This window comes from Bison bison, unplaced genomic scaffold (assembly GCF_000754665.1).
Source record: "Bison bison bison isolate TAMUID 2011002044 unplaced genomic scaffold, Bison_UMD1.0 scf7180017864048, whole genome shotgun sequence".
Taxonomy (NCBI): Eukaryota; Metazoa; Chordata; class Mammalia; order Artiodactyla; family Bovidae; genus Bison; species Bison bison.
The window spans coordinates 4,910,144-4,935,897 of NW_011494620.1; the positions used below are offsets into that span (position 1 = coordinate 4,910,144).

General features: G+C 47.2%; 1 protein-coding gene across 2 annotated transcripts in view; it reads left to right on the forward strand.

The window, feature by feature from the left end:
• The first annotated feature begins 18,324 nt into the window (after window positions 1-18,324).
• DHRS12 (dehydrogenase/reductase (SDR family) member 12) overlaps window positions 18,325-25,754 on the forward strand; it is a 40,550-nt gene continuing 33,120 nt past the window's right edge. The window contains exon 1 of one of the 2 annotated variants that reach the window (XM_010835668.1): window positions 18,325-18,465. In XM_010835668.1, the coding sequence (XP_010833970.1) occupies window positions 18,410-18,465 (56 nt within the window). In that variant the 5' untranslated portion in view covers window positions 18,325-18,409. The remainder of the gene's footprint in view (window positions 18,466-25,754) is intronic. The other variant, XM_010835669.1, reaches the window with a different exon arrangement.

A 25,754-nucleotide genomic window follows, 5' to 3' on the forward strand; every position in this document is an offset into this window, starting at 1 on the left:
TGAAGTGGCTCAGTCATGTCTGACTCTTAGCGACCCCATGGACTGCAGCCTACCAGGCTCCTCCATCCATGGGATTCTCCAGGCAAGAACACTGGAGTGGGTTGCCATTTCCTTCTCCAATGCGTGAAAGTGAAAAGTGAAAGTGAAGTTGCGCAGTCCTGTCCGAGTCTTAGCGATCCCATGGACTGCAGCCTACGAGGCTCCTCCGCCCATGGAATTTTCCAGGCAGGAGTACTGAAGTGCCATTGCCTTCTCCGGATCATATGGTGCCTGCCCCTAATACAGCACCAGGTTCTGCACACGGAGGAAGAGTTCTCTGCCTGCTCCACGCTGCCCTGTGGGCCCTGGAAGCAGAGTAAATGGGACCCTTATATTACACAGTGGATACACTGTGGGAATGTGACCCATAAATTGGATCTTATTTTTAAATTATTTTTTGAAATTTTGGCTACGCTGGGTTTTTGTGTGCAGACTACTCTCTAGCTGTGGTGCTCAGGCTTCTCATTGTGGTGGCTTCTCTTGTTGCAGAACATGGACTGTAGATGCATGTGGACTCTGATGCCTCCTGGGCCCTCGAGCACAGGCTCAGCAGTTATGGTGCAAGGGTTCAGTTGCTCCGCAGCATGTGGGATCCTCCCTGACTAGGGATCCAACCCGTGTCTCTTGCATTGGGGGATAGATTCCTAACCACTGGACCACCAGGGAAACCCTGGATCTTATTTAAGCCCATCAAGACACCTGGATATTTAAAGGGATCCTTTGGTAAAATGCATCATTAGAAATATGGATCGTCATTTGCTGGCTTTTCATAAAAGCAGAGCAGACCTGTAGCCAGTTAGTACCCAGACAAATGGTACAGTGATGTCTGGCCCCAGCTCTGATGTCCTGTGCACTGTCATTCCGTCCATCCACTAAGTACCCTGAAGACTGGGTGGCTTGGGAGACTGGGCAGATTCTCCAAGCAGGGGATCAAGCTTCGGTTTGTGTGATTAACATGTTGGCTCTTGCAGATGTTCGGTTCATTTTCCTGATGGGCATCGTGTTCTTGAAAGCATTTCTCTCAACTTCCCGTTCTCTGCCCTCTGCAGGAATGAAGTTTATGGAGGACCGTCCAATACAGTCCCTCGTTCCTCTGTACTTGCTAGTGGGTGGGATCACCAGGGCCTTAAAAGCAAAGTCTACAGGTCAGTCGTTTGTAGTTTCTATTGAAATTTAGCTTACAGGCACCATGGAGTGCAGCCTTTAACCCACTCCAGTATTCTTGCCTGGAGAATCCCATGGACAGAGGAGCCTGGCGAGCTACTCTCCATGGGGGTCACAAGAGTTAGTGACTAAACCACCACCACCACTCACAGAACAGCTTCCTCCTAAGCGCAGGGTTATTGAAACAGTAGGATCAGGTTTTTCCAGGTGAGGAGTTACGCACCCAAAGCTTCCCTCCTCTGCTCTGAGTTCAGTGTGCTAAGCTGAGGCTTTCCTCTGACAATCATTGATGCAGAAAAATTACCCACTGCCAACTACTTATACCATTGAATTCAGTTGTAATCACGACCTTTCTCTCTGCTTCTTTTTTAAAAAGTTTCTTGTGTCAGGAAGTACAGATTGCATCTGGTTAAAATGTGTTTGATTTTAGCAGTTCCTAATGTCTGTTTTTAACCATAGCTCCTAGTTCTCAACTGACTAGCATGGAATTCGTTAGCTGCAGTCATCAGTCAGGCATTAAACTCTGATGTTTAGGGGCGATGTCTGTGACTCTCAAGCTTATGTCATTCTAGAGAGCTGATTTGCTCTTGGGTAGTATTGACATATGGTGAAACAGGAATAGTGATGGAAAAGGAAATATCAAAGGTCCTGCATAGCCTGCAGTTAAGTTTTCAAAATTTCTAGCCCACAGAAATGTCACAGCTGCCAAAAGCACCTTAGGTCTAAAATACCTGAGGTCCACCTCCATTTATCAATGACCTTTCCCAAACATCCAAGCTTTCCGTATCAAAAGCTGCAAAATACAAGCATTCATTTTTCCAGCTTCCTTCTGGTGCTTGGGGCCTTTAAAAGAGGCTGCCCGGTGGCTCTGGTCATCATATTAATCTGAGACATCAAAGGAATGTCTTCAAGATGGCTGTCCTCATATGCAATCAGTAGCTACAAGCTCTGCTCTGTGTTGGGAAATGTATATGATTTAGAGCCTTTTTGGTTTGAGTCCACCTCACTGTTAAACGCCCTCCTCTTTTGGCAGCTGTCTGCTGGGCAGTCTTAGTGTGTGCGTGCTCAGTCGTGTCCACCTCTTTGTGACCCCACAGACTGTAGCCCACCAGGCTCCTCTGTCCATGGGATTTTCCAGGCAAGAATACTGGAGTGGGTTGCCATTTCCTTCTCCAAGGGATCTTCCGGACCCAGGGCTTGAACCCGTGTCTCTTGCGTCTCCTGCATTGGCAGGCAGATTCTTTACCACTGAACCACCTGGGAAACCCATTGGGCAGTGTTCTGGAATGCATAAATACACGATCCTTTCTCTTAACATCCCGATGAAGTCTACCTGGGGCTCGGTTTAGCTCCAAGGAGACCCAAAGGCTCTTGGATCAATAGTGCTGCATATCCCCTGTGGCCCCGCAGTGTTAGGGGAAAGCTCTGATGGACCGAGTGCCATAGAGATGCTCAAAACAAGGGACAGTTTTCAGCAGTCATTACCTCTGCCCCACCCTCTCTCACCGGACTACCTCATAATCAGGCTGCAAACTAGAACTTTCCTTTAGAGATGTTACCATCCATGGAGTCTGTTCCTCTTAATAACAGCAAACTTTTGTCTTATGAAAGTCAGCTCAGAACCCAAAGGTAATTTATTTTAATGAACAAACGAGAGCCCTAATAAGCAGCATTGATTTTTTTCCCCTGGCAATCGAAAACTGTTTGAAGCCAAATTAAATTTTTGTGCCCATCATAGCGAGGCAATAGACAGTAAGTCCATAACAACGAGAACAATAGCAACAGGTCTATAGAATACCCCGACAGAGAGGTTTACTAGTGAGGCCCATGTTTTCTGTTTAACCCCCTTGGAACACTGCATCCTCTCTGAAATGAATCACCATATTGGCACCACCATATTCCATGGCACCACCTTATCCCATGGTGTTGAAGAGAAGCTGCAGAGAAGAACATGGACATTTCCCAGGGTCGCCTAAGAGAACTGATGGTCATGACCCATTAGAAGATCAAGAAATGAATTTAGTAGGTTGTGACCACTTAAAAGGGCTTCCCAGGTGGCTCAGTGGTAAAGAATCTGCCTGCCAATGCAGGAGACGGAGGTTTGATCCCTGGGTCAGAAAGATCCCCTGGAGGAGGAAATGGCAACCCACTCCAGTATTGCCTGGAGAATCCCATGGACAGAGGAGCCTGGCAGGCTATAGTCCACGGGGTGACAAAGAGTCAGACATAACTGAGCATGCATGCATGACCACTTAAAAAAAAAAAAAAAAAAATAGAAAATATTAGCATGCCAAGTAAGTATTGTATGATATACAAGCACATGTGTGTGTTTGATACGTTGACCAAGTAATTTACCTTCCAAACTGGGACACTGTTGAGCTGTTGCGAGTACAGGGGATCTCTGATAATAATCACTCCAAGAGAACAGCATAAACCGGGACTCCCTGAGCCAGTGAGGACGTTTGGTCACCTGATTGCTAGGCTGTGACAGGAAGTGTATTTGTTATTGAGTGCCATGTTGAAAGAATCTGAAACGCTGATTTACTGGCCATTTCTCTACTTAACAATCCTCCCCATCTTCCAGGCCTCCACTTCTCAGTAACAATCGCTACTAGCCGGGAGGGCTTATTATGTGCCAGATGCCGTGCTAAGGGCTTGGCCCTCGTTCTGAACTCAATTCAGTTCCCACCTCACCCCTTTTGATGCAGACTCTTGTATCAGAAAGGATTTTTTGAACATAAGGAACAAAATTTCCAGCTAACCTGAGAGGTAATTTGTTAGAAGGGTTGTTAGGAGGCTGGTGTGAGAGGAAGGAACCAGGCAGCTCCAGAAAGCCTGGGCCTAGGGACTGGCCAGGTGCTCTGAGCCAGCAGTGAAGTGATTGAGCCCCAGAGGGTTTCCCTCTCCGGGCGCCAGGTGCCTACCAGCCCATCCTGGGAGGGCGGCCAGGTCCCTGGATCCTGGGTGCCAGGTGGCCCCAGGGCGGGGAAGGCACCTCCAGGGAGGACAGTGCCCCAGATACACCCTCTGTACATGTGATTGTGGAGAAAGTTCCCCAGAGGCTAGGGCCCTGCTCGGAAGGGAAAGGGTGCTGAGTAGCTGAACCCTAAGCTGCGCTGTCAGCTCCAAGCTTACAGATGAGGAAACCGAAGCCAAGAGGTTGCTTTTCTTGGGTTTCTATGGCAGCGATGGTCGAGCTCCTGTGCCGCCATGCCTGCCCTACCTCCTAGTCTTCTTCAGCCACCCCGCTCCTTCCACCTGGGTTTCCCCAGTTGCCCAAACGCACCACCCTTCATCTTTGCCATCCCACTTCCCATTCCTACCTTTCTCTGCTCACTGGGGTTCGGACTATACTCCTTCTTCCAGGAAGCCCTCCCTGAATGCATCAGCTTTATCCAAGTAGCTCTCTAGACCCCTCTGAGCCCTCACTTCCCTTTTCTTATGGAAATGTTCTGCCTCCCAGCCAGGCTGCAAGTCTTATTCCTAGAAAGGCTCATAAATAAACAATTACTGTAGAATGTGAGAGACATGGTAGAAATACATACTTAAGAATCATGGAAACCCAGAGGAGAGATTTCTAACCCAGCAACTGATTGAGTGAGGAGGCCCAGTGGAGCTTCTCATGAGCCTGGAGTTCAGGAATGGAGTTGCAGACTTGGGTGCCATCCGTCTGTACTTGGGTGGTGTTACTCAGGAGTCATGCCGTCGGCCTGTAGGTGGTGTTACTTGGGGGTCATGCTGTCGGCCTATAGGTGGTGTTACTCGGGGGTCATGCTGTCAGCCTGCTGGTGGGTGGTGATACTTGGGGGTCATGCTGTCAGCCTGTAGGTGGGTGGTGGTACTCGGGGGTCATGCAGAGTGAGCGCATAGGACCTGGGCACATCTGAGAGTCCATGAGGGCAAGCTGCTGGGAGAGTTTGCTGGTTTCTTCAATGCCTGCAAAGATCTTACCAGCAAAATGCTGAGTATCCTAGCAGACTCGACAAATGCTTGCCCGCCTGGGTCTGGGAAAGGCACTTTTGCTCTTTTCAGAGTGACAACTTTGTACTTATAAGAGTTTTCAAAGGTTTTTTTCTTTTTTTGGAGGGGATAAGGCAAAGAATGGGAGAGCTTTTCGAATCACAGTTGCAGTTCCAGTGACTGTGAAGAGAGCGAGGCTTGTTATTGTTACTGCCACCCCTGCTGGGCTGTTATTCAGCCATGGGCACCTTGAAGTTATAGAAAGAGCACGGACTTTCAAACAAGACACATTTTATCTCTCCTTGCTATGGTGGCTTTTGTTATGAGAAGAGTGCTCTTATTTAATGAGTCTGGCTGCCTTTGGGGAACGTTAAGGAGCATCTTTCTCACCCCCAGATCAGCTGGGTTTGCTCTGTCGGGTGGGGATGGGGGTGCACAGCATCCCAAAGACAGCTGTAAAAGCTGCCAAGGTCAAAGAAGTAGATTCCCGCTCGGCATTGGTCTAGACCGCTAGCTGGGCATCGCAGACAGAGTGTCCCTTTCTCAGTGCTTTCTCTGCTCCTGCAGATCCTTTGCTGGGCCTTGGGTCTGCTTCTTTCCCTGGTTATCTGTGTGTGTGTGTGCTAAGTCACTTCAGTCGTGTTGCCTGACTCTGCAACCCCGTGGACTGTAGCCCACCATGCGCCTCTGTCCATGGGATTCTCCAGGCAAGAATACTGGAGTGGGTTGCCACGCCCTCCTCCAGGGGATCTTCTTGACCCAGGGATCGAATCCATGTATCTTATGTCTAACCTGCATTGGCAGGCGGGTTCTTTACTACTAGTGCTACCTGGAAAGCTCCTGGTTATCTGCGTACTTCTCTGATTTGCTGATGGTATAAACCAGTGGTGTGTGTTTTTTGGCTGGGTTGCATGCGATTTCACTAATGTAGATGTTTTTGGTCTCTGAGTTTTAATTCTACGTAGCAAATCTACTTAATGCCAGGCTAGGGTTTGGAAGTCTTCTGTAAATCCATTTGTTTGGAAGTCCACGATGACACAACAGCCACCGCTATCATACCCTCTTGACGCTGTTTTGAGATGAGGTTCCTGGGAGCTGTGGTACCATATCAGGGTGTCACCCCTGGGGTAGGGGGAGCCCCTGTGCTTTAGAATTCTAGATGAAGATTCTGTCACGTGTCACAGCCTTTGTCTGGTTTTATGTGGAGCTGGGCTGCTGTGTGTGTGCACACTTTATAATCAAACCAATTCCTGAGTGGCCACCAGTGTGGGGCACCTCCCTTTTTCATAAATGTCGGCTCAAATAAAGAGGGGCTCGTTCCTCTCCATGACTTTAAGAGAAAAGGACGCATGAGTCCCATGGAGCATGCTCATTGAGTTTGGGGGCATCTGTCTCCTGGAATCACGTTTGGTCCTGGTTTCCTCCTGGGTTAAGAAGAGGGTGCTAGCTGCGCCCTCTGCTGGGCAAAGAAGGGAGAGCCTTTATTCCACCCCAGTCCTGGGTATTTTCTAACTTTCTTTTCGAGTCACAGAGGAAGATCAGAGGGTTTGCAACTTGCAATTCCTGTGCTCATCTGTGGTGCCCATGCCATTTCTGTTGTGTCTCCATGTCGCTGTCTCTGTGCTGGGTACCTGAGAGGGCCTGTGAGCAGGCAAGACGTTCCATGGGTGAGGGACCCAGACAGTTGCTCTGAAACAAATGGATCCCAGAGAACTCCTGTGCATGAATGCATGGAAGGGACCCTGGGTGACTCAGGTGATTCGTTCACCCACACTAGCAGGCTTTGACTGGTAATGTATTAGGGCCTCCCTCAAGGGATGGTGAGGGCTTCCCTGGTGGCTCAGACGGTAAAGAACCCTGAGACAAAAAGATCCCCTAGAGAAGGGAGTGGCTACCCACTCCAGGATTCTTGTCTGGAGAATGCCATGGACAGAGGAGCCTGGCGGGCTGCAGTCCATGGGGTTGCAAAGAGTTGGACATGACTGAGTGACTAACCCTTTCACTTCACTCAAGGCATGGTGATGATGGTTGACACATTTCAGGAAAGAAGTTCACGGCCAAGGCAAATGTCCACGACTGTGGTTCTGTGAAAGTCTGGCTTAATCCAGAGACGATGTCCACACTGTGTAGGAAGTGATGGCTGCAGGCCCTTGAACTGATTCCATTAGTACCATTTCCCTCATCTGGGCTCTTGATAGAAGAAGAGCGTGGCAAGCTCACAGTAGTGATGGCTAGCAAGGCCTAGAGGGCGGACATTCTATTAATACACTGTTTATACCTTAAGTATCTATACCTGTGTACTGAAGTATATATACTTATGGGCTTCCTGGTGGCTCAGCAGTAAAGAATCCTCCTGCGATGAAGGAGCCGCAGGAGATAACGGGTTCTATCCCTGGGTCAGGATCACTGGAGGAGGGCATGGTGACCCACTCCAGTATTCTTGCTTGGAGAATCCCATGGACAGAGGAGCCTGGTGGGCTACAGTCCATGGGGTTGCAAGGAGTCAGACACGACTGAGCGACTTAGCACGCACACATATATATGAAGTGTAGGTATTCATATATACTGAAGCGCCGAGGCTGACCCAGAACACGGCTGCCCGTCCCTGCCAAGCATCCTAAGGCAATGGTATTCTGGGTAAATGAACACAGTAACAGCTGAACTTTCTGGATGTTATGAAAACTCAAAGAAGAGATCCACATGGCAAGGAGGGATAATCAGACTTTCTCTTCTGAGAAAAGTCTGCAGCAAAAACAAAGTGTACCCTGAAATCACTTAATTCTTTTTGCCACATTGAAAAAAAAAATCTTGATCCTACTCCTTGCCTGAATCTATCGAGATGGCAGCTGAACACAGTAAAATGGAATTCTTCCACTGGGGTCAGCCACACTGGTGGGTCTCAGACCTCAGCGAACATCAGAACTACCCATGGGTTTGTTCAAGAGGCAGAATCACAGCCCACAGCTATTGTCATGTGTGGGACCCCACTGATTCTGATTCTGTAGGTTAGAGTACCACATGTGTGTGCCCCCCAGGCCATACAAGAGGCACACACTGACCCAGGACAGCCCCAGGCTGGCAGTGACCGTGAGGGCAACAAGACGTTACTTTCAGTATTTCACATCGTTTCCATCTGGTTTAGCGTGAGATGAAGCAGAGTAGCCAGTAACTTCCATTTTTGTGTAACTGTATCTTGTGCTTTGGTTTCCTTGTGGGCATCTTCATGGTGAAGAAATGAACTTGGGACAGTTTGTTCCTCAGCGCCTCCCCTGAATGCCCCCAGGGAGAAAATCCTCCAGGCCCTGGGGCTCTGTTTGTCCTTAAACCAGTGGGATCCCCACGGGTGCAGACTTTGCACTCGGAAGACAGCGACCATCAGTGGCCTGTCATAGGCAGATTTTGCTCCACAGAGCTCATAATCCTCAAGCAGATGGAGGGTTTTGTAGTGGAGATTCTAGAAAAATGAATTGACAGAAAATTCTTCTTACTGATTCTAGTGGTCATTTTTCTTTTCATGATTATGAAAGTAAGAAGAAAATGCATCTTTCTCAGAGATTGAATTTCAGTATTCTGTTTTCAGGTCAGCTGGTATCATAGTAGCCAGGTTATCTTGACTATCTTGGGAGACGGCATTTTGCTCTTTAACAAAAGGGAAATAGGAGGAGTATATTTAACATATATTCCAATATTTTAAATTGGAATATAGTCGATTTACAATGTTAATTTCTGCTCTGCAGCAAAGTGATTCTGTTATACATACATATATTCTTTTTTATGCTTTTCCACTATAGTTCATCACAGGATATTGAATATAGTTCCCTCGTGCTATACAGTACTTCCTTGTTGTCTATGCATTCTGTATATAAGAGTTTGCATCTGTTAACCCCCAATCCCCAGTCCGTTCCTCTCCCAGCCCCTCCCCCTTGGTAACCACAAGCCTACTCTCTGTATCTGTGAGTCTGTTTCTGCTAAAAGTTCCTTTGTGTCATAGTTTAGATTGCACAGGTAAGTGATACCCTATGATAGTTGTCTTTCTCTGTGTGGTTTACTTCACTTAGTGTGATCGTCTGTAGTTCCATTCGTGTTACTGCACACGGCATTGTTTCCTTCTTTTATACGGCCGAGTAGTGTTCCACTGTGTACGTGTATCACATCTGCTGATGGACATTTAGGTTGGTTCCATGTCTTGGTTGTTGTTAATAGTGCTTCCATGAACATAGAGGTGCCTGTATCTTTTTTATTTATATTTTTGTCCAGATACATGCCCAGGAATGGGATTGCTCGATTACATGGAAGCTCTATTTTTAGTTTTTTGAGGAACCTCCATAATGTTTTCCATAGTGGCTGCCCCAGCTTACATTCAGGTGGTGAGTGTTTTCAGATACAATCTTCTATTGTTTTCTCTGGAACAGTTTCTTAAATCAGTTAACTTGTAAAGTTTAAAATTTTCTTACTGCATTGTATGGAAGTATACTTCCACTTCATAGGAAAAGAAAAGGCAGCTGGGACTTTCTGCTGATTTGTACATACCAAGTGTGGCAGTAAGTTCCACAAATTTCATCACTCCTGAAGTCTCTTAAAACCCTCTCTTCTGATTGCTTCCTCTTCATTCCATTGGTGAGAAAGGGGTCCCTTACCCTGACTAAGGTGGCCAAGCATACAGCAGCTGTCACTGAACAGATGAGACTGACAGCCTTTTCTGAGTCACATATACTCACAGCCTGGGGAGAAGGCCATGGCGTGCCATGCGGTGCCACGTAGAGGTTGCATACAGGAACAAAGTAGACACACAGGCACGGAAGGAGTCCTGTAAGAGGGTGGGGTCACCTGTAGAGCCGCAGGAGGATGTGACTGGTTTGTGTGAATAATTGCACAGGCTGGCAGGGAAGTAAAGCCTGTTAACTTGAGAGGGTGGGGTGTGGCCAGTCTGACTGATGGAGGGCACTCGCCGGATGGGGAGCCATCCCCACTGGGCAGTGGGTAGATCTGGTGAAATCAGAGAACTCACAGCTAGGACCCTGGGCCTCTGTGAGGCTCAGAGACGCCAAGGCAGCCCAGGAAGTTTCGGACCTTGCAGTATACCCCCTCCATCCCAGCCTTTATTCGCTGGCTTATTCCCTGGGTTACTTAGTCCTGGTTTCAAGTCTGGATTTGAACTTAACCACCAAAGCAGCAGGGGAGATATAATCAATGATAAGGTATACATTGTCCATGAAATTCACCCTCCAAGCATCGCTGCCCAGGAGAGACTGCTTGCTGTCTCCTTCCTGAACAGCTCTGTCCCTGGTTGACAGCGCTGACCTCCTTCTAATGATTTCCCCCCACAATTGCAAAAATCTTGCAGTCTGATTGAATTCTTCCAAGCCAATTTTTCTTTTTGCCCTTTATCTCTTCATAGGAATATTTCAGCCTTAGAATGTCCTGTAGCCTGTGCTTTTCCATAGCTGCACACACAAAAAAGGCATTTTGCAACTCAATCTATGGTATATAAGTCTGTTCATAAAGCAGCCAGTTTCCCAGTCCACTGGGCAGGGCGCTGGGGCTCAGCTCCTGGGATCCCAGCCCAGTGGGGCCGCCCCAGCTGCAGCAGGTGCGGCAGCTAATGGCTCACACCTGCAGCCTTTCCTGGAGCCCACCATCAGCTGGGTAGAGCCAACTTGTGCATGAGTTACACTCCCATGCACACACACACACACACGCACACACACACACACACGCACACACATACACGGTGACTGTCCATCGCTAAGGACTGACCGGGACAGGAGGACATCCCAGCTTCAGGGCAGATCCAACTCTGCTGTCGTTCATGTTCCAGAGCTCCCCGAGGGATCAAGCCAGACCTCACAGAAGCCACACCCTTCCCGGACTTCTTCCTTTTTCCTGTGCTTCCCCCTGTCCTGCATTTGGGTTTCTCCTGAGACCACTCCCCTCAATAAATCGCATTAAGTGAAGTTCCTCTGCAGGCTCTGCCTCCAGGAAACCTGACCCAGGACAGAGCTGTGTCTCCACAGCTGAAGGCAGGAGATAAATCAGCAGCAGAATCCCTTTTATAAGCCCTTTTATTTTCCTAAAATGACTGTTCTAAAACTTTATTTTCTTTATAGAAGTGATACACACTCACGGCTAAACATTCAAGTAGTGTCAAAAGGTATAAAAGCGTAAAAGATTTCAAACCCTACCCTGACTCTTAGTTCTAGTCCCCAAAAAGGTCACCCGCATTCATTTTTTAGTCTCATTTCAGAACATGTTTATGTGTATTTTTTAAGTATGAATGTGATTTTTATATAATTTCTATCACATTATTCATACCTCTCTGCAACCTGCTTTTTTCCATATACACCATGACTTTCTTCCCATCATCAATGCAAAGAGATCTGCCTCAAAAATGATGAGTAAACTTTTTAAACTCATTTAAAAAGTTAACGTCCTCTGTAACTGGCAGGGTCCATCATTTCTGTGCATCTAAATGGAAACACTAGTAATTTGACATTTTATTTTGCCAAATGAACAACTGAGAGCTCAGTTTGAGAAAGCAGTTGTCATTTCCCTCCTCGTGCTAAACACGTGAGCCTGACTGAACCTGAAGCCTCTGTGAGAGGACTGAGGAGCCGGTTAGATGAAGACCCACCTGAGGGCAGCTCAGTGGCCCCCAGCAGTGGATTAAAAATGACGAGAGGGAAACAAGTTGATTTGTTTCTGTTATTCACAGCCACAAAACCACATTTCATATGGAGCAAACTGCCCCTCCAATAGAGAGTGAGACTGTGCGTTTGATTAAGTAGATAACTAGATGTGCTAGGCAATGAATACACAATGGAGGCAGGACTGAATATCTCAGGAATTATAAAATGTGTTTTAAGATATTTAACAGCCACAATTAACCACAGAGAGATAGCATCTCACGCCCATTCTGATGGCTACTATAAAACAGCAAAACCCAGAGAATAACGAGCGTTGGGGGAAAGGGTGTAGGGAAATTGGAACCCTTGTGCACTGTGGGTGGGCGTGGAAAATGGTGCAGCTGTTATGGAAAGCAGCACGGAGCTTCCTTAAAAAATTAAAAATAGAACGCCATATGATCCTGCTATTCCATTTCTGGTTATATACCCAAGGGAATTGAAAGCAGGGTCTTGAAAAGATACTTGTACACCAGTGTTCACAGCAGCATTATTCACACTAGGCAAAAGGTGGAAACAACAAGTGTCCTTTGCGGGATGAATGGATGGATAAACAAAATGTGGCGTATACATCCCATGGACTCGTGTGTGTGTGTGTTCAGCCGCTAAGTCGTGTCTGACTCTTTGTGACCCCTGTGGATTGTAGCCTGCCAGGCTCCCCTGTCCATGGGATTTTCCAGGCAAGAACACTGAGGTGGGTTGCCATTTTCTCCTCCAAGGGATCTTCCTGACCCAGGGATCGAACCTGCGTCTCCAGCATTGGCAGGCAGATTCTTTACCACAGATGTTTAGTCTTAATAAAGGAAGAACATTCTACATTTGCCACATTAATGAACATTGATGACATTATGCTGAGCGAAATAAATCAGTCATGAAAGGACAAATACTATACGATTCCGCTCAACGGGAGGTCCCTGGAGCAGTTGGATTCATAGAGACAGGAAGCAGAATGGTGGTTTCGAGGAGCTGGGAGGAAGGGAGAGGATGGAGCTGATGTTTAATGGGCACAGAGTTTCAGTTTTGCAAGATGAAAAGCTCCGGAGATGGATGGTGGTGATGGTGGTACAGCAATGTGAACGTACTTAATGCCACTGAACTGTACACTTACAAAAAATTTGAGATGGTACGCTTTATGATACATATATTTTAACCACAATTTAAAAATACATAAATAAAATCATGCATTCCTCAAACCTTCCCAGGATTAAACAGCTGGCAAGGGCAGGGCCCTTTAGTCATTCCATGCCTATGTAAGGGCACATGTGTTCACAGGCTCAAGCCCAGTCTCAGTCTTAGTTGACTGAGACCCATCTTTGGTCTCCAAGTGCCTCTAACTTAGGGAGAGAGGGTGTGGAGGTGGGGAGGGTAGCTGGCAGAACTTTGGGAACTCGAAGCCACCCAGTCAACATAGGAACCAATCAACCAACCCAAAAGAGGAAGGAGATGGTAGGGGAGGTTTCCAGCTCCACGTGCTCAGTCGTGTCTGACTCTGTGCTACCCTATGCACTGTAGCCCACCCGGCTCCTCTGTCCATGGGATTCTCCAGGAAAGGATACTGGAGTGGGTAGCCTATCCCTTCTCCAAGAGATCTTCCTGACCCAGGGACTAAACCCGTGTCTCCTGCATTGCAGGCAGATTTTTTACCCCCTGGACCATTGGGGAAGCCCTTCCAGCTCCACAGACACATGACTTAAAGAAGAAACTGACGAGAAGCCACCAGGAGACGTGTTGGGGGTTTCCCTACAGAAAAGGTTAGATCCTGACTGTCAGCTTGGAATCCTGGCTCTGGTCCTTTCTAGATTCTAGTGTCGTCATGGACATGCCTTGAAATTCTCTGTGCTGCAGGCTGCTCATTTTAAATGAGCTTAGAACAGTGCTTGGTACCTGGCAAGTGGAGTATAAGCTCTTATTAAATAAGAGAAAAGGTCCTCTATTCCATCCTTATTCCTACGGCCCAAGGACTGGGCGGGTGGAGTGGGGTTTGGGGGAGACTTAGGCTCAGGGACGTGGGGCGTCTCCTTTGAAGAGGCATCAGGGCTGAATGTAGATATTCCGACTTTTGACCCCAGCTCTTGTCACTGTGTGTCTGCCACCCTCTCCCTGCCCCTGGTGGCCCTTGTCTGGACCCAGCAGTGAGAACCAGGCGGTCCTGGGAGTCACTGGTCAGGGCCAGGCACAACAACCCCTTAGAGCATCAGCGCACTTACCTCTGGCCCCTGAGCCTCACTGGAGAAAACTTTTGCACTCAGAACCTGCCTGCCAGGAAGCAGCCCTAGAAACAGACTGTATGAGAGTTTCAGACCAACATAAGCCACGTCTGCCGGAAATCATTTCCTTTGTTCATTCACTTAGGGTGACTGATGGACCCAGGCGTCACGACTGTCCTGCCCTTGGCCCGTCTCATCCATGTGTTTGGTTCTTGGAGGGTGGACAGGGCTGGAGAATGAAGGTGGACCATCGTATTTTTTTTAATAGTTGGTGGTGGTTTAGTTGCTAAGTCGTGTCGGACACTTGCGATCCCGTAGATTGTAGCCCGCCAGGCTCCTCTGTCCATGGGATTCTCCAGGCAAATGTACTGGAGTGGGTAGCCATTTCCTTCTCCAGAGGATCTTTCCAACCCAGGAATCCAACCCGGGTCTCCTGCATTGCAGGCATATTCTTCACCGACTGAGCTATGAGGGAAGACCTCATTATAGTTATAAACCTTTTAATAGTTATTTGATCAATTTATTTGGCTGCACCAGGTCTTAGTTTTGGCTTATAGGGTCTTTAGTTGCAGCATGTGGGATCTAGTTTCCCGACCAGGGATCAAACCCGGGCTCCCTGGGAGTATGGAGTCTCAGCCACTAGACCACCAGGGAGTGCCTGTTTTTCGACCTGAATAAGGAATTCATGAACACAGTATAAAATTCAAAGGCACAAAAGGGTGTTTGGTGTAAGCAGTCTCCCTCCCCACTGACAAAGCTCTTACCAAATGACATCCCCCTGCCCCCTGCCGCCCCATGATTAGTTGCCAGGAAAGGAAGAAAACCCTTAAATCAGTGGATTTGCTCTTCAGGGAGTTGGTTCAGATGGGCAACAGACAGTTGCCTTGGGGGTAGCACGTCCGTAAAAGCAGGGGGCATCAAGGGACTTGGGAAGATAACCACAAAGGCGGTTCTAAGGGGGTCCTGCCTCCTGCTGGGTGCCGGAGTGGGTGGCTTGTCTGCCACGTCACCCCTGAGCTGCTTCTCTCCTGTCTTAGTGTGAACCCCCCAAAACAGCCTCGGTTTCTTGTAAGCCTTTTGTCAGTCAGGCTGGGAGGCCCCATCCCTTCTCGTGAATGCAGAAGAGACCGGTTGCTTAATCCATGTATAGACAAGGTCTGGACACTGAGGAATAACTGGGAGCAGCATCAGAGACCCTTCTTCCCGCCCCCTGCCTCTCCCTCGTTCCTTTCCGTTTCCTTCCCTTTGCTTTCACTTCTCTTCCCCACCCCCAAGTGCACCCTAAACACATACAATGAGCAGTGCCTGGGCTTCCCGTGGATTTATGATTTATGGTTATTCATCTTATTATCTAAGTGGTTTTGCCAGGTAAAATATTAAGGCAGCACTGCCATTATAACCTTGTCTTCCATGATCTCATTGGCAGCTGGTGTTGCCATGACAACTGGGTTGGAGAAACTGGTACTGAGTTTCAGTGGAAGAGATGCAAACACTGGTGTGTATGTGTGTGTGCGTGTGTGTGTGTGTGTGTATATACACGCAGACCTCCCATCATGTATATCTCTGGCGCAGAAAGCCATGGACTTCTCAATCCTCACCTTCTGCTTCTCCTTCCAGTTTGGTCAAAATTAGCTTCAGGGCTCTGAATCAATTAGAAGGAGGCTTTGGAGGGTGATTTCTTTGTGTGGCTTTTGACTAGCAAATTGAAACTAGAGACAGAGAAGAGATATCTTCCAGGCTTTCTCCCCGCCTGAAATGAAGCAAAGATACCCACTGGATGTTGCCCTTTTAAAAGCACCTTGGGCATAACTTACTTAACATCTTTGTGTAATTCTCTTATTAGTCATAGAAAGAGCTTGAAGGGGCCCCAGATGTCATCTCTCTAATGTCCTTTTCATTTAGATGAGAAAACTGAGGCCCAGAAAGGTTAAGTGACTTGCCCCCATAGAGTATGGTCTGCTGAGAGGCCATTGGCTCTGAAATTGCACTGCGTGGCTCAAATCCTGGCTCCAGGGTGCATTTACTGTGACCTCACAGTCAACGTGACCTCAGCCAAGGGGCTTCCCCTCTAAGCTTCAGTTTTGTTCATCTGTAAAATGGAGATGATAGCCAGAGCAACCTTACTAGGTCATTGTAGGGATTAAGTGACATAATCCACAACATTTGGACTTGTTCATTCACCAAGTCGTGTCTGACTCTGCAACCCCACAGACTGCAGCATGCCAGGCTTCCCTGTCCCTCACCATCCCCTGGAGTTTGCCCAGATTCATGTCCATTGAATTGGTGATGGCATCCAGCCATCTCATCCTCTGTCTCCCTCTTCTCCTTCTGCCTTCACTCTTTCCCAGCATCAGGGTCTTTTCCAATGAGTCGGCTGTTCCCATCAGGTGGCCATAAATTTTATCACTATTACCCAGGGCCACACTGAGAATCAGTGACAAAACAGAACCAAAATCCAGCTCAGCTAGGTCCTTAAACTGGACCCTTTTCCCACAAATCCCATCCTGTCCTTTCTTTCTTGTTCCTTGTCATCCAGGGAAGAACGGAGGTCCCTTCTGAGATGTGGGTTGTCTTTTCTCAAAACCCCCTATGAATTGTGTACAGCGCAGTCCCTAGCGTATACTTGTTGATTTGAGGGTAAATATTACATGCTTCATGCACTAACAGAACATGCATGGAATGTATACGGGGTGGCTGCAATGCAGGAGGGAAAGAATGAGAAGAAAACTTAGGGCAGGAAATGAACGGTTTTTGACCATAACCAGGCATTTTGCTGAGCTCTTTACAAATGCATTTAATCATCACAACAGCCCCATGAAGTGAACATATTCATCCCCACTGTATGCGAATAAGAAAACTAAGTCAGAGTAGGTCTGCAGCACACCGGGATGTACACAGCAGGTTGAGAGAGCTCAGTTTCCACCCAACCTTTTACAGCAAGGTGCTGCTGATGCCCTCAATACACCGTGTCGTTCACAAGAACGTCTCACCCGCTCTGTGAGCCAAAAGCACATTTCCTGAGGTGGTGAGTTTGAACAGACTGGTACCTCTTCCATCACTGACACAAAGCCGAGGGTACAAAGCAGTTGTGTAACTCTGGGGGTCCAAAATGCTCTCCTGGTCCAACCTGACTGGCATTGAAAAGTCACATCAGGCTGGGTGGCTTTGCAGAATGCCACTTGTTTAAACTCCTTTTCATCGCTCTGGCAAGAAGACGAGCAATGCAGGGGAACCTCACAGTCCTGTTCAGAGGAGCAAGCTGTTCTGGGGAAATGTATTTCAAAAGGTATCCTGAATTAAAAATACGCCCACTTGGGAGGGGGCAGCGAACCTATATCCTCTACTGTAGGTAATGAGGCCATTAAACCAGCTGGTCTCTGCACATCTTATGTAAGAATGGCTCAGTCTCTGGGTGAGTCTGGTAAACTAGTATAGAATTTAACCGAGTGAGGCTCTCCTAACGGAGTTAGAGATGGAGGTCAGATGGGGACAAGGGTGCCTGACTCCTACGTAACAGGGGCCCAGAGTGGGCTGGGTGACTAGTCTAGCGTGTGGGTTGGCATAGCCATTATGCTTTTTTTTCTTTCCACTTGCACTGTGTGTTTAGTTGGCCTCGGGGGATTGGGGAGGCGGATGAAGATTTGAAAGCGATAAAGGGCTCCTTCCTGACATTACATGACGTTGCAGAACTGTGGCAAAAGCCTGTACTTCGGAGACAGACTCACCTCTCAGGAGGGAGATCTAGTCTGCCTTGCCCCAGGCGGGTCACTGTGAGCACCTTACAGACTTATCGCACCTGCTGATGAAGCACTGTCCCTCCGCTGAGTTACTGCAAGTATTTGGTGAAATAAGATAGGTGGAAACTTAGAAAATACTAGTTTTTCAGTAACCCCTATGCTAAAACCCATCAGATGGAGGCATCTTTTCAGTATCAGTAAGCCTCCTCGTTTTGAGTCCACACCATTTTCTGGGTCATCAGATTCGAGGAGGTGTGTTTCGGTGCCAGCTCTGCGTCCCAGTGATACCCAGCTGGCAGGTAACCCCCAACAGGTACTGACGCCGGCTTGCACCCCGTGAGGACCCTCCCTGCAGGGTCTGCCCTCCCTCCCCGCTGCCTTCTGAGGCCCGGGCCGGAGTGGGGCGCTCTCCAGAGCCGCGGCAGGGCAGGGCAGGTCTGGGCCGTGGGGGGCGCGCTCCGTATAGTACCGAGACCCGGCCGCATTCCCAGTGGGGACCAGCTCCGGAGGCCGTGGCGTTTACATAACTGCGATGATGTAACCGCTGGCGGGCCCGGAAGGGCGGGGCAGGGGCCCGGGAGCGCGGGGCCGCAGGACTCTTGCGTGCGGCGCCCTGCCCACCATGCTCCTCTACCGCAGCGCCGCGTGGTTCGCCAAGGGGCTGCGCGAATACACCAAGTAAGGGTGCACGGGGTACCGCGCCGGCGCCCGGGGCCCGGGGGCGGGCAAGCCCGGCGGCCGTCACACGGCCCGCCTCGGCGCGGGTAGGCGGGATGAGCGGGAACGCGCCCGCGACTCCCCGGCGATCACTCGGACCCACCGAGCGACGGAGGCGCTCGCCTGCCGGCAGCCCACCTGCTGCAGCCACGATCCAACCCGGGGGCGCTCTTGGGCCTGGCTGGCCCCCAGGGGCGGGGCTTGTACTCGCGGGGCTCCACCCACTGACGTCAGGCGGCCCAGGGGTCTGCGAGCCTCCTGGGCGTTGCCTGGACACCCCGCTTGGGCGTGCTCTGGCTCTTGTCTCCTTGGGGCTGTTTTCGGCGTCAGAAGGGGTTAGTTCTAAATTGCTAGTTGAGATTCCGCTTAGTACTTTCCTGGATGTGTTTTTGTCCTTACTAATAAAATGCGGCTTGTGGACTGTGACCGCTCCCTCCAGCTGGAACATTCCGGGCACGAGTTTCAGGGCGGGTGTAGACCACGCGTCCAGTGTGAGCTTGTTGAACATTGCTTGATGGTTCCCGCCCCGCTCCCCCCTCCCCCGCCAATCGCCCCGTGATCACCCTGGCTGTGCCCCAGTCGACCCGCCCGCTCACTGTGGTCTTTGAGGGGTGGCCACTTCTGGGAGGTGGATTTTAATCTTAGAATTAGTCTCTCCCAGTGGTTCTCATCCCTGTTTGAAACCAAAAATCACCGGCAGAAAATTGTTGAGGATATCAGCTTTCAGGCCCTCCCAGTGGACATTTTGATTCAATTGATGTGCACTGGGGCCTAGATTGATATTTTATTTAAAAAAAAAAAAAAATCCTGCAGGTTCTTCTCTTACGCAACCCTCTTCTATAAGAGACTTCCTCTCTTCCCTGCCTTAAGTTTTTATCAGTATTTTTATCAGTTCCTAAGGCTACCTGGGAGAAGGCAGTGGCAGCCCACTCCAGTACTCTTGCCTGGAAAATCCCATGGACGGAGGAGCCTGGTAGGCTGCCGTCTATGGGGTTGCACAGAGTCGGACACGACTGAAGCGACTTGGCAGCGGCAGCAGCAGCAGCAAGGCTACCTGGGCAAATTTCCATCATCCCAGGACTCCAGGCATCTTTCCAAGGGGAGACAGCTGCTGTTCTTCCCTTCTCGGCTTGCAGAAGTGTTTTTTGAAAAAGTGCAGACCCTCCTCAGGGGCAGTGCTGCAGAAAATGTGGGAAATGTTACTGAGTCCAAGCTCAGTCTCCTCGCTATACAGAGGCCAGTTAACAGAGAGAAAATGTTGAGGCAAGGAATACGACTATTATTGTGAAAGCCAACAGATCGAGAAGATGGCAGACTAAAGTCTCAAAATAACCACCTTGGTTGCCTGTCTGTATGTGAGGTTCTTGTACAGGATAGAGAGGGGTTGGAGTTGAGGAAATACTGACCATTATCTTGTAAATATCTCCTGGAATGGCCAACCTCAGGGAAGGGATGTGTTCCTTCAGGCAGAGGGGAAGGGTTCCCTGAGGCAGATCATTATGTAGGATTATAATAACTAAAGCAATGTAAAACAAAGGTTAAAGTCAAAGAAACAGATCCATCATGGAGTCAGAATTGGCTCTTCCCTGCAATATTTCCCACTATCATTGTCCCTTCAACAATCTTGGAAAAAAGAGGGTGATAAGTGTTCTATCTGCTTCATCAGATGGATCTTTTGGGGAGTGTTTGCAGCCAGTGTTCCAGATGTTGAGATTTGTCTTTCTTCGTTCCTCTTTGGATAATGTCCACTTTACATCTGTAGCATACTGAAGTTCAAACCCAGAGGCAGCATCTTAAGTTTAGGAATTTAGGGCTTTTCTATGTATGGGAAGATGCAAGAGTCAGGGCTCTTTAAAATTATTTCCTTGATATGTACCCTCAGGTATCTGGGGCAGTTAATCCTGTGTTCTCATAGGCTGAGTTTCCTCAGGGCTCACTGGCTTATGTTGGAAGGCTCCAATTGCAGATGACTGATATGGCAGGGAAAATTCCATTTCTCAGCTCCTCCCCTCTTGGTCAGGAATTTGACCAGTATTTGGGAGACAGTTCACGATCAAATCTTGTCCCACGGTGCTGGAAGGCTCATCCCAGATCAGGAAAAAATTCTTTGATATGCCACTCTAGCTGCTAAATTTCGGATTCGACCCCCATCAATAAGGAAAGATTCTCTGGATCTTGCGCCTGATTATGATCCAGGAGACATTTTCCCTCCCATTGCTTCTTCCCATACTTAGAATTACACTATTACAATGATTTTTATGTTATGTTTTTAGCCATATAAGTTTTGTTTAAGGCCTGATTACACCCTGGGTATTGTAAGAGACAACAATCTTAGAAATTAGACAAGATGTAAGTAATGCAGTTAGTGAAATTGACAATGACGGTGCATCAAGGAGGCACAAAGCACAAACAATTTGAAAACAAAGACCAAATTAGAACAATGATTAATTAGTTTAAGGGGAAGATTTTCGTTACCCCTGGGAAACAGATTTAAACCAGTAATTTTCTTTATATAGAAACCACAAAAACTGTAACCATATCTACCAGTTCACTCAGTTCCCCTGTAACTAATCCTTTTTGTTAACAGCTTTGTGAAGCCATTAGAATTAATTGCATTTATCCAAAAGTCCTTTTTATAAATCTTCTTGAAGGGGAGGAGTTTTTGCAATGGCATCAAAGTGAAATCATAACTATCTATAATAAAAAAAAAAAAGACTTAAGAAGCCACATTTAAAGCACCTAAGTTACTGCTGTGACATGCCACACTTTCAGATAATAACCAGAATTATGATGATAATACTTTAGCAGGACACATCAAAATTTCATATAATCTCTAGAATATCATTTACCATAAAATATAACCAAAGAAGATTTATTACTCATTTGATAACACTTCCCATTGTAATTTAAGATACCAAGTGAACCTAATGAGTTTAATGTTTCTTCGGGGTGTTTCAAAAGCCCTTTGAAACATCCCCGAAGTTTTGCTAGAGGTCAAAGAAACTTTATTATAATTTGATTTGGTAAGTTTTGTCAAAACAACATCAAAAGGGTTTTAAAACACAACAGGATTGTAAGTCACCGTGAAACAATAGTTATTCACTTAGCCAAAGTAACAATAAAAGATTTCAAAGGCAAATACAGAGTAGATCACTTAAAAGGTAAGAACTTAAAATCTGTTATCAAAGGTAGTTTGACATCTTAACAGAACTTGTCTCTCTAACAGAGAAAAGCCAAATTCTATTCTCATTTCAAGATTTCAGCCCTGAGTTGGGTACAGCAATGTAAAACCCATCAGTCTACAAAAGAGGTCAGATTAAAATTGGGTTTCTGGCAGATGGAATAAATTAAGTTCACTTGTCTAGATGGCTAAATTCCTTTTACTAATGTTTATGGAAAGCAAATCCAAATTACTCTCTTTTTCAAAATTTGCATTTTAAAAATATGGTGGAGATACAGGCTCCTGAGAAGACCAGGTAGAACATTTGCAAAGATACACTTTTTCCTCAGGATAACTTCATTTCCCCTTTATAATACTTTGTTGTTCTTTTTTAGTTGCTAAGTTGTATTAATACTTACAAACTCCCTCTTAAGATAAACAGGGAAGGTCTTGGGAGTGGTAAAACGATTAGTGGGTTTTGGATTCTTTTTTGGAACCATACTTCTGGTCCTAAAACAAGGACAGTTATTTTTTCCTTTTTTCTTCAAAGAATTAGGTGGCTGCCTGAATGATATTGAAGGACTGACATACCCATTTACCTATGTTGGAAAGTTAGCTTAGAGAAGTTCTCTTCCAAAAATCCTGCTAGGCTCTAAATATCAGCTATGCCTAGTTTAGTCAGACCAATGGCTTCCCATTTCGGTAACCTATTTACAAACACTTTTGAGGATCTTCCCTAGATTTCAGCCAGTCATTTAAAACTTCCCAAGGGGCTCCCAGGTGGGAGTGGAACCTTAGAGGAAGTGCTTCCCATTTTAGCTCAAGCCATTAGTACTAGAAATCTTTGTGCTCAAAGTAACCAAATCAAACCAAAACCTTGCCAGCCAGAAAGTCACCTTCAGAGTCAAATGGCAAAACTGCCCCAAATGTGACTTCCTAGTCCCACTAGGCTTGTGACCCTTGTCCAAAGCACCTTATTTCCCTTCACAGGGAGAACACCCCAAATTTGAGCCAAAGCCCCGCCAAATGGAGCTGAAGCTCCCTAAGTTGGAGCCATAGTCCCCAAATGCACGAGATCAAAAAGGCCCTGGTGGTACCCTGATGTCAAGCTGTTCTGAGGAAATGTTACTCGAGCCCTTAATTTACAAAGGAGAGTGGTATCAATTAGAGTCAATCAGTTTGTTCCCCACTGTCAGAGTGACCTGGGGCTCCTGTCTTAGTTTAGGGCAATCTCTTCTCCAGTGTCCTTGCCCTTGCAGTCAGCATGCTCTTCCTTCCCCAGTGGTGGCCTACCTTTAGGTTTCATGTGTGCTCAGTCGCTCAGTCGTGTCCAACTCTTTGCGACCCCGTGAACGGTAGCCTGCCAGGCTCCTCTGTCCATGGAATTTTCCAGGCAAGAATACTGGAGTGGGTTGCCATTTCCTTCTCTAGCGGGTCTTTCTGACCTAGGGACTGAACCCGCATCTCCTACATTGGTGGCAGGTTCTTTACCACTGAGCCACTGTGCACCCTCCTTAGGTTACTCATTTTTAGTGCTGCTACCAGAAAACCTGTATTCATTCCGTTTCACATCTCCTTGCTTCTGTCGTTGTTCCCTGCTGTTGAATACTTTTAAGAACAACATCTACTAACTGAGAAGGATTTCAAATACACTATCTAATTTCTATAATTTTTTAATCTCTGGGGCACTTTGCCTGGTGAAGGCCATATTTATCATCCTTACATTCTCAGGGGCCTCAGGGTCTATATCTGTGTAGCACCTATAAACTTGATAAGTCCTTTCTAGAAACTGTGATGGATCCTCAGCTGGTTTTTGTTTTATCTCTCAAATTTTGTTTAAGCTCTTTCGTCTACCCCATTGTGTACCCCGTTGGGTTTTCTCTCAGACCTCTGCACGGTAAGGTGGTAGTCCTCTGACTCCTTTTTCTCCTGATGCAATAGCATAAATAGCTTCTATGTATGGAATCTCATCTCTTTTCCCTGCTCTTTTGCAAAACACTTCTAACTGTGAGATAACCTAATAGTTGAGTGAGCCATTCAGGGTCCGTTGCTCTTCTGATCCTAACATATATGGGGTCCACACCCTATTATAGCAGCATAGTCATAGGCTTACAATTATATTATTTTGCCCGATTATCCAATATATGCCCGAAAGGGCTCTCCTTCAAGATAGATGGAGTAATTCCCATTTATAGATGGAATACTTCCCATTTTTAAAAGTATAACCACACCACAACACAAAAGATGAATAGCAATTCCAATATAAAAAATTCCACAAAAAAATCGCAGCATTGATACACCAACAAATTGGCCCCCAACTCCCAAGCTTACCCTACAAATCAAAGAATCCCAACTAGGGCAGACTTACCCCACAAGAACTAGTTCCCCAATAAACTGGTTCCAACTGGGCAGGTTCCCAAATCAGGTAAATAAACGTATCCTACAAAACAAATGAACTAATTCCAACTAGGATAGGCTTACCCGCATGAGAACTAGTTCCCCAGTGAACCAGTTCCAGCTCAGGTACAGTCCAACAACAATTCCCCCCCCCAACAGGGTACCCCAACCAAACTGGCTTGTCCCCTAAAGGAAAACCCCAAATTGAGGTGGGGGTATGTTTCCAGCGTGCACACTGGAGAGACTTACCCTACAAAATTTAGTCCCATCAACGTCAGTTTCTTGCCTCAACTGCCGGGCACTGGGGAAGCTGGTGCCACATCAGGAAATCTTGAAGGGAAGATCCTCAGAACAAATAGTTCCAGCAGCTGCTAAGGCCTTGCCCCAGTATTCCCTGATACATACCCGGGGCCAGGTAGCCACAAGCAGCAAGGCTTCTAGGCTGGCTAAGCCAAATTTGAGTCCACTTTCAGTCTGCTTGCCAAATGACAGGCCCATTAACCAGGAATACAGTTGGAAAGCCTAGCTGACAGAGAAGATGGCAGACTAATATCTCAAAATAACCATCTTGTCTGGGGTCTGGGTGTGAGGTTCTTTTATAGGACAGAGAAGGGGAGGAGTTGAGGAAGTAAAAACCATTATCTTGCAAATATCTCCTGGAAGGAGGTACGTGTTAATCTCTTTAGGCAGAGGGGCAGGGCTCCCTGTATAATTTAAACTACAACTATAAGGGCAGGTCATAATGTATGATTATAACAAAAGCAATGAGAAAGGAAGGTTAAAGTCAAAGAAACAGATCTATCAAGGACTCAGAATTGGCTTTTCTTTGCAACAGTGTAGCTGTCAACCCTAACCCACTGAATTTAGGTGAATACAATGGCCTCCTCTTTTTCAAAGGGGTGTACTTGTAGTGACCACTATTTGCGGGATCTTTCCAGGTTGTACAGAATGCAGCATGAAGAGCTTGAGTCAGCTTCCTGTCCCACAGGAAAGCAGACTTCTGAAAGTCTCTCCCCAGACTCTTTTGTGGGGTAGGAGGGGTGTAAGCTTAGGTGGTTTTCCCTGCTGTTGTGCATTTTGTGAATTGGAGGGAAAGACAATACCTTACTTTGATTCCAATGAGAGTCTGTAGTTTGGGTTTACAATGCTTTTTCTTGGCACACCAGGATTTTTATAAAGCTTCCTTATATTGGGCCCCTAGGCAGCAGGATCTAGACACAGTTTCCTTAACTTTGTCTGAACCTAAGAATTACCAGGGGCAATTAAAAAACAACTGACTGTAAGCACCTAGCAGGTGTGGGTGGAACCTTAGCAAATTCCGTGTTGGGTAAATGGGGGAAGCGTGCTGAGGACCTTGCCTCCTGGCGACTCTTACATTCAGGGGTTCAGGAAATACTAAGTACAGCGATTGCTCAACTTGAATCAGCCTCCTGTAGGGCATGTGAAACCACTGATTGCTGGGCCTCACCCTGAAATTTCCGGCTCTGTAGAAAGATTCCCAGGTGATGTTGATGTTGCCTGTCTGGGGACCACTCTTCTGAGCACCACTGGTGAGGCTGAGCTCCACTCCTAGGCTCAGTGTAGAGAGCATGGAAACCCCTGTGGGCTTTATCACCTACCATCCCATGGTCTTGGGTAAGTCATTTACCTCTCTCTGCATCTGAAAAATAAGAACTGATATGAGGAGTTTATA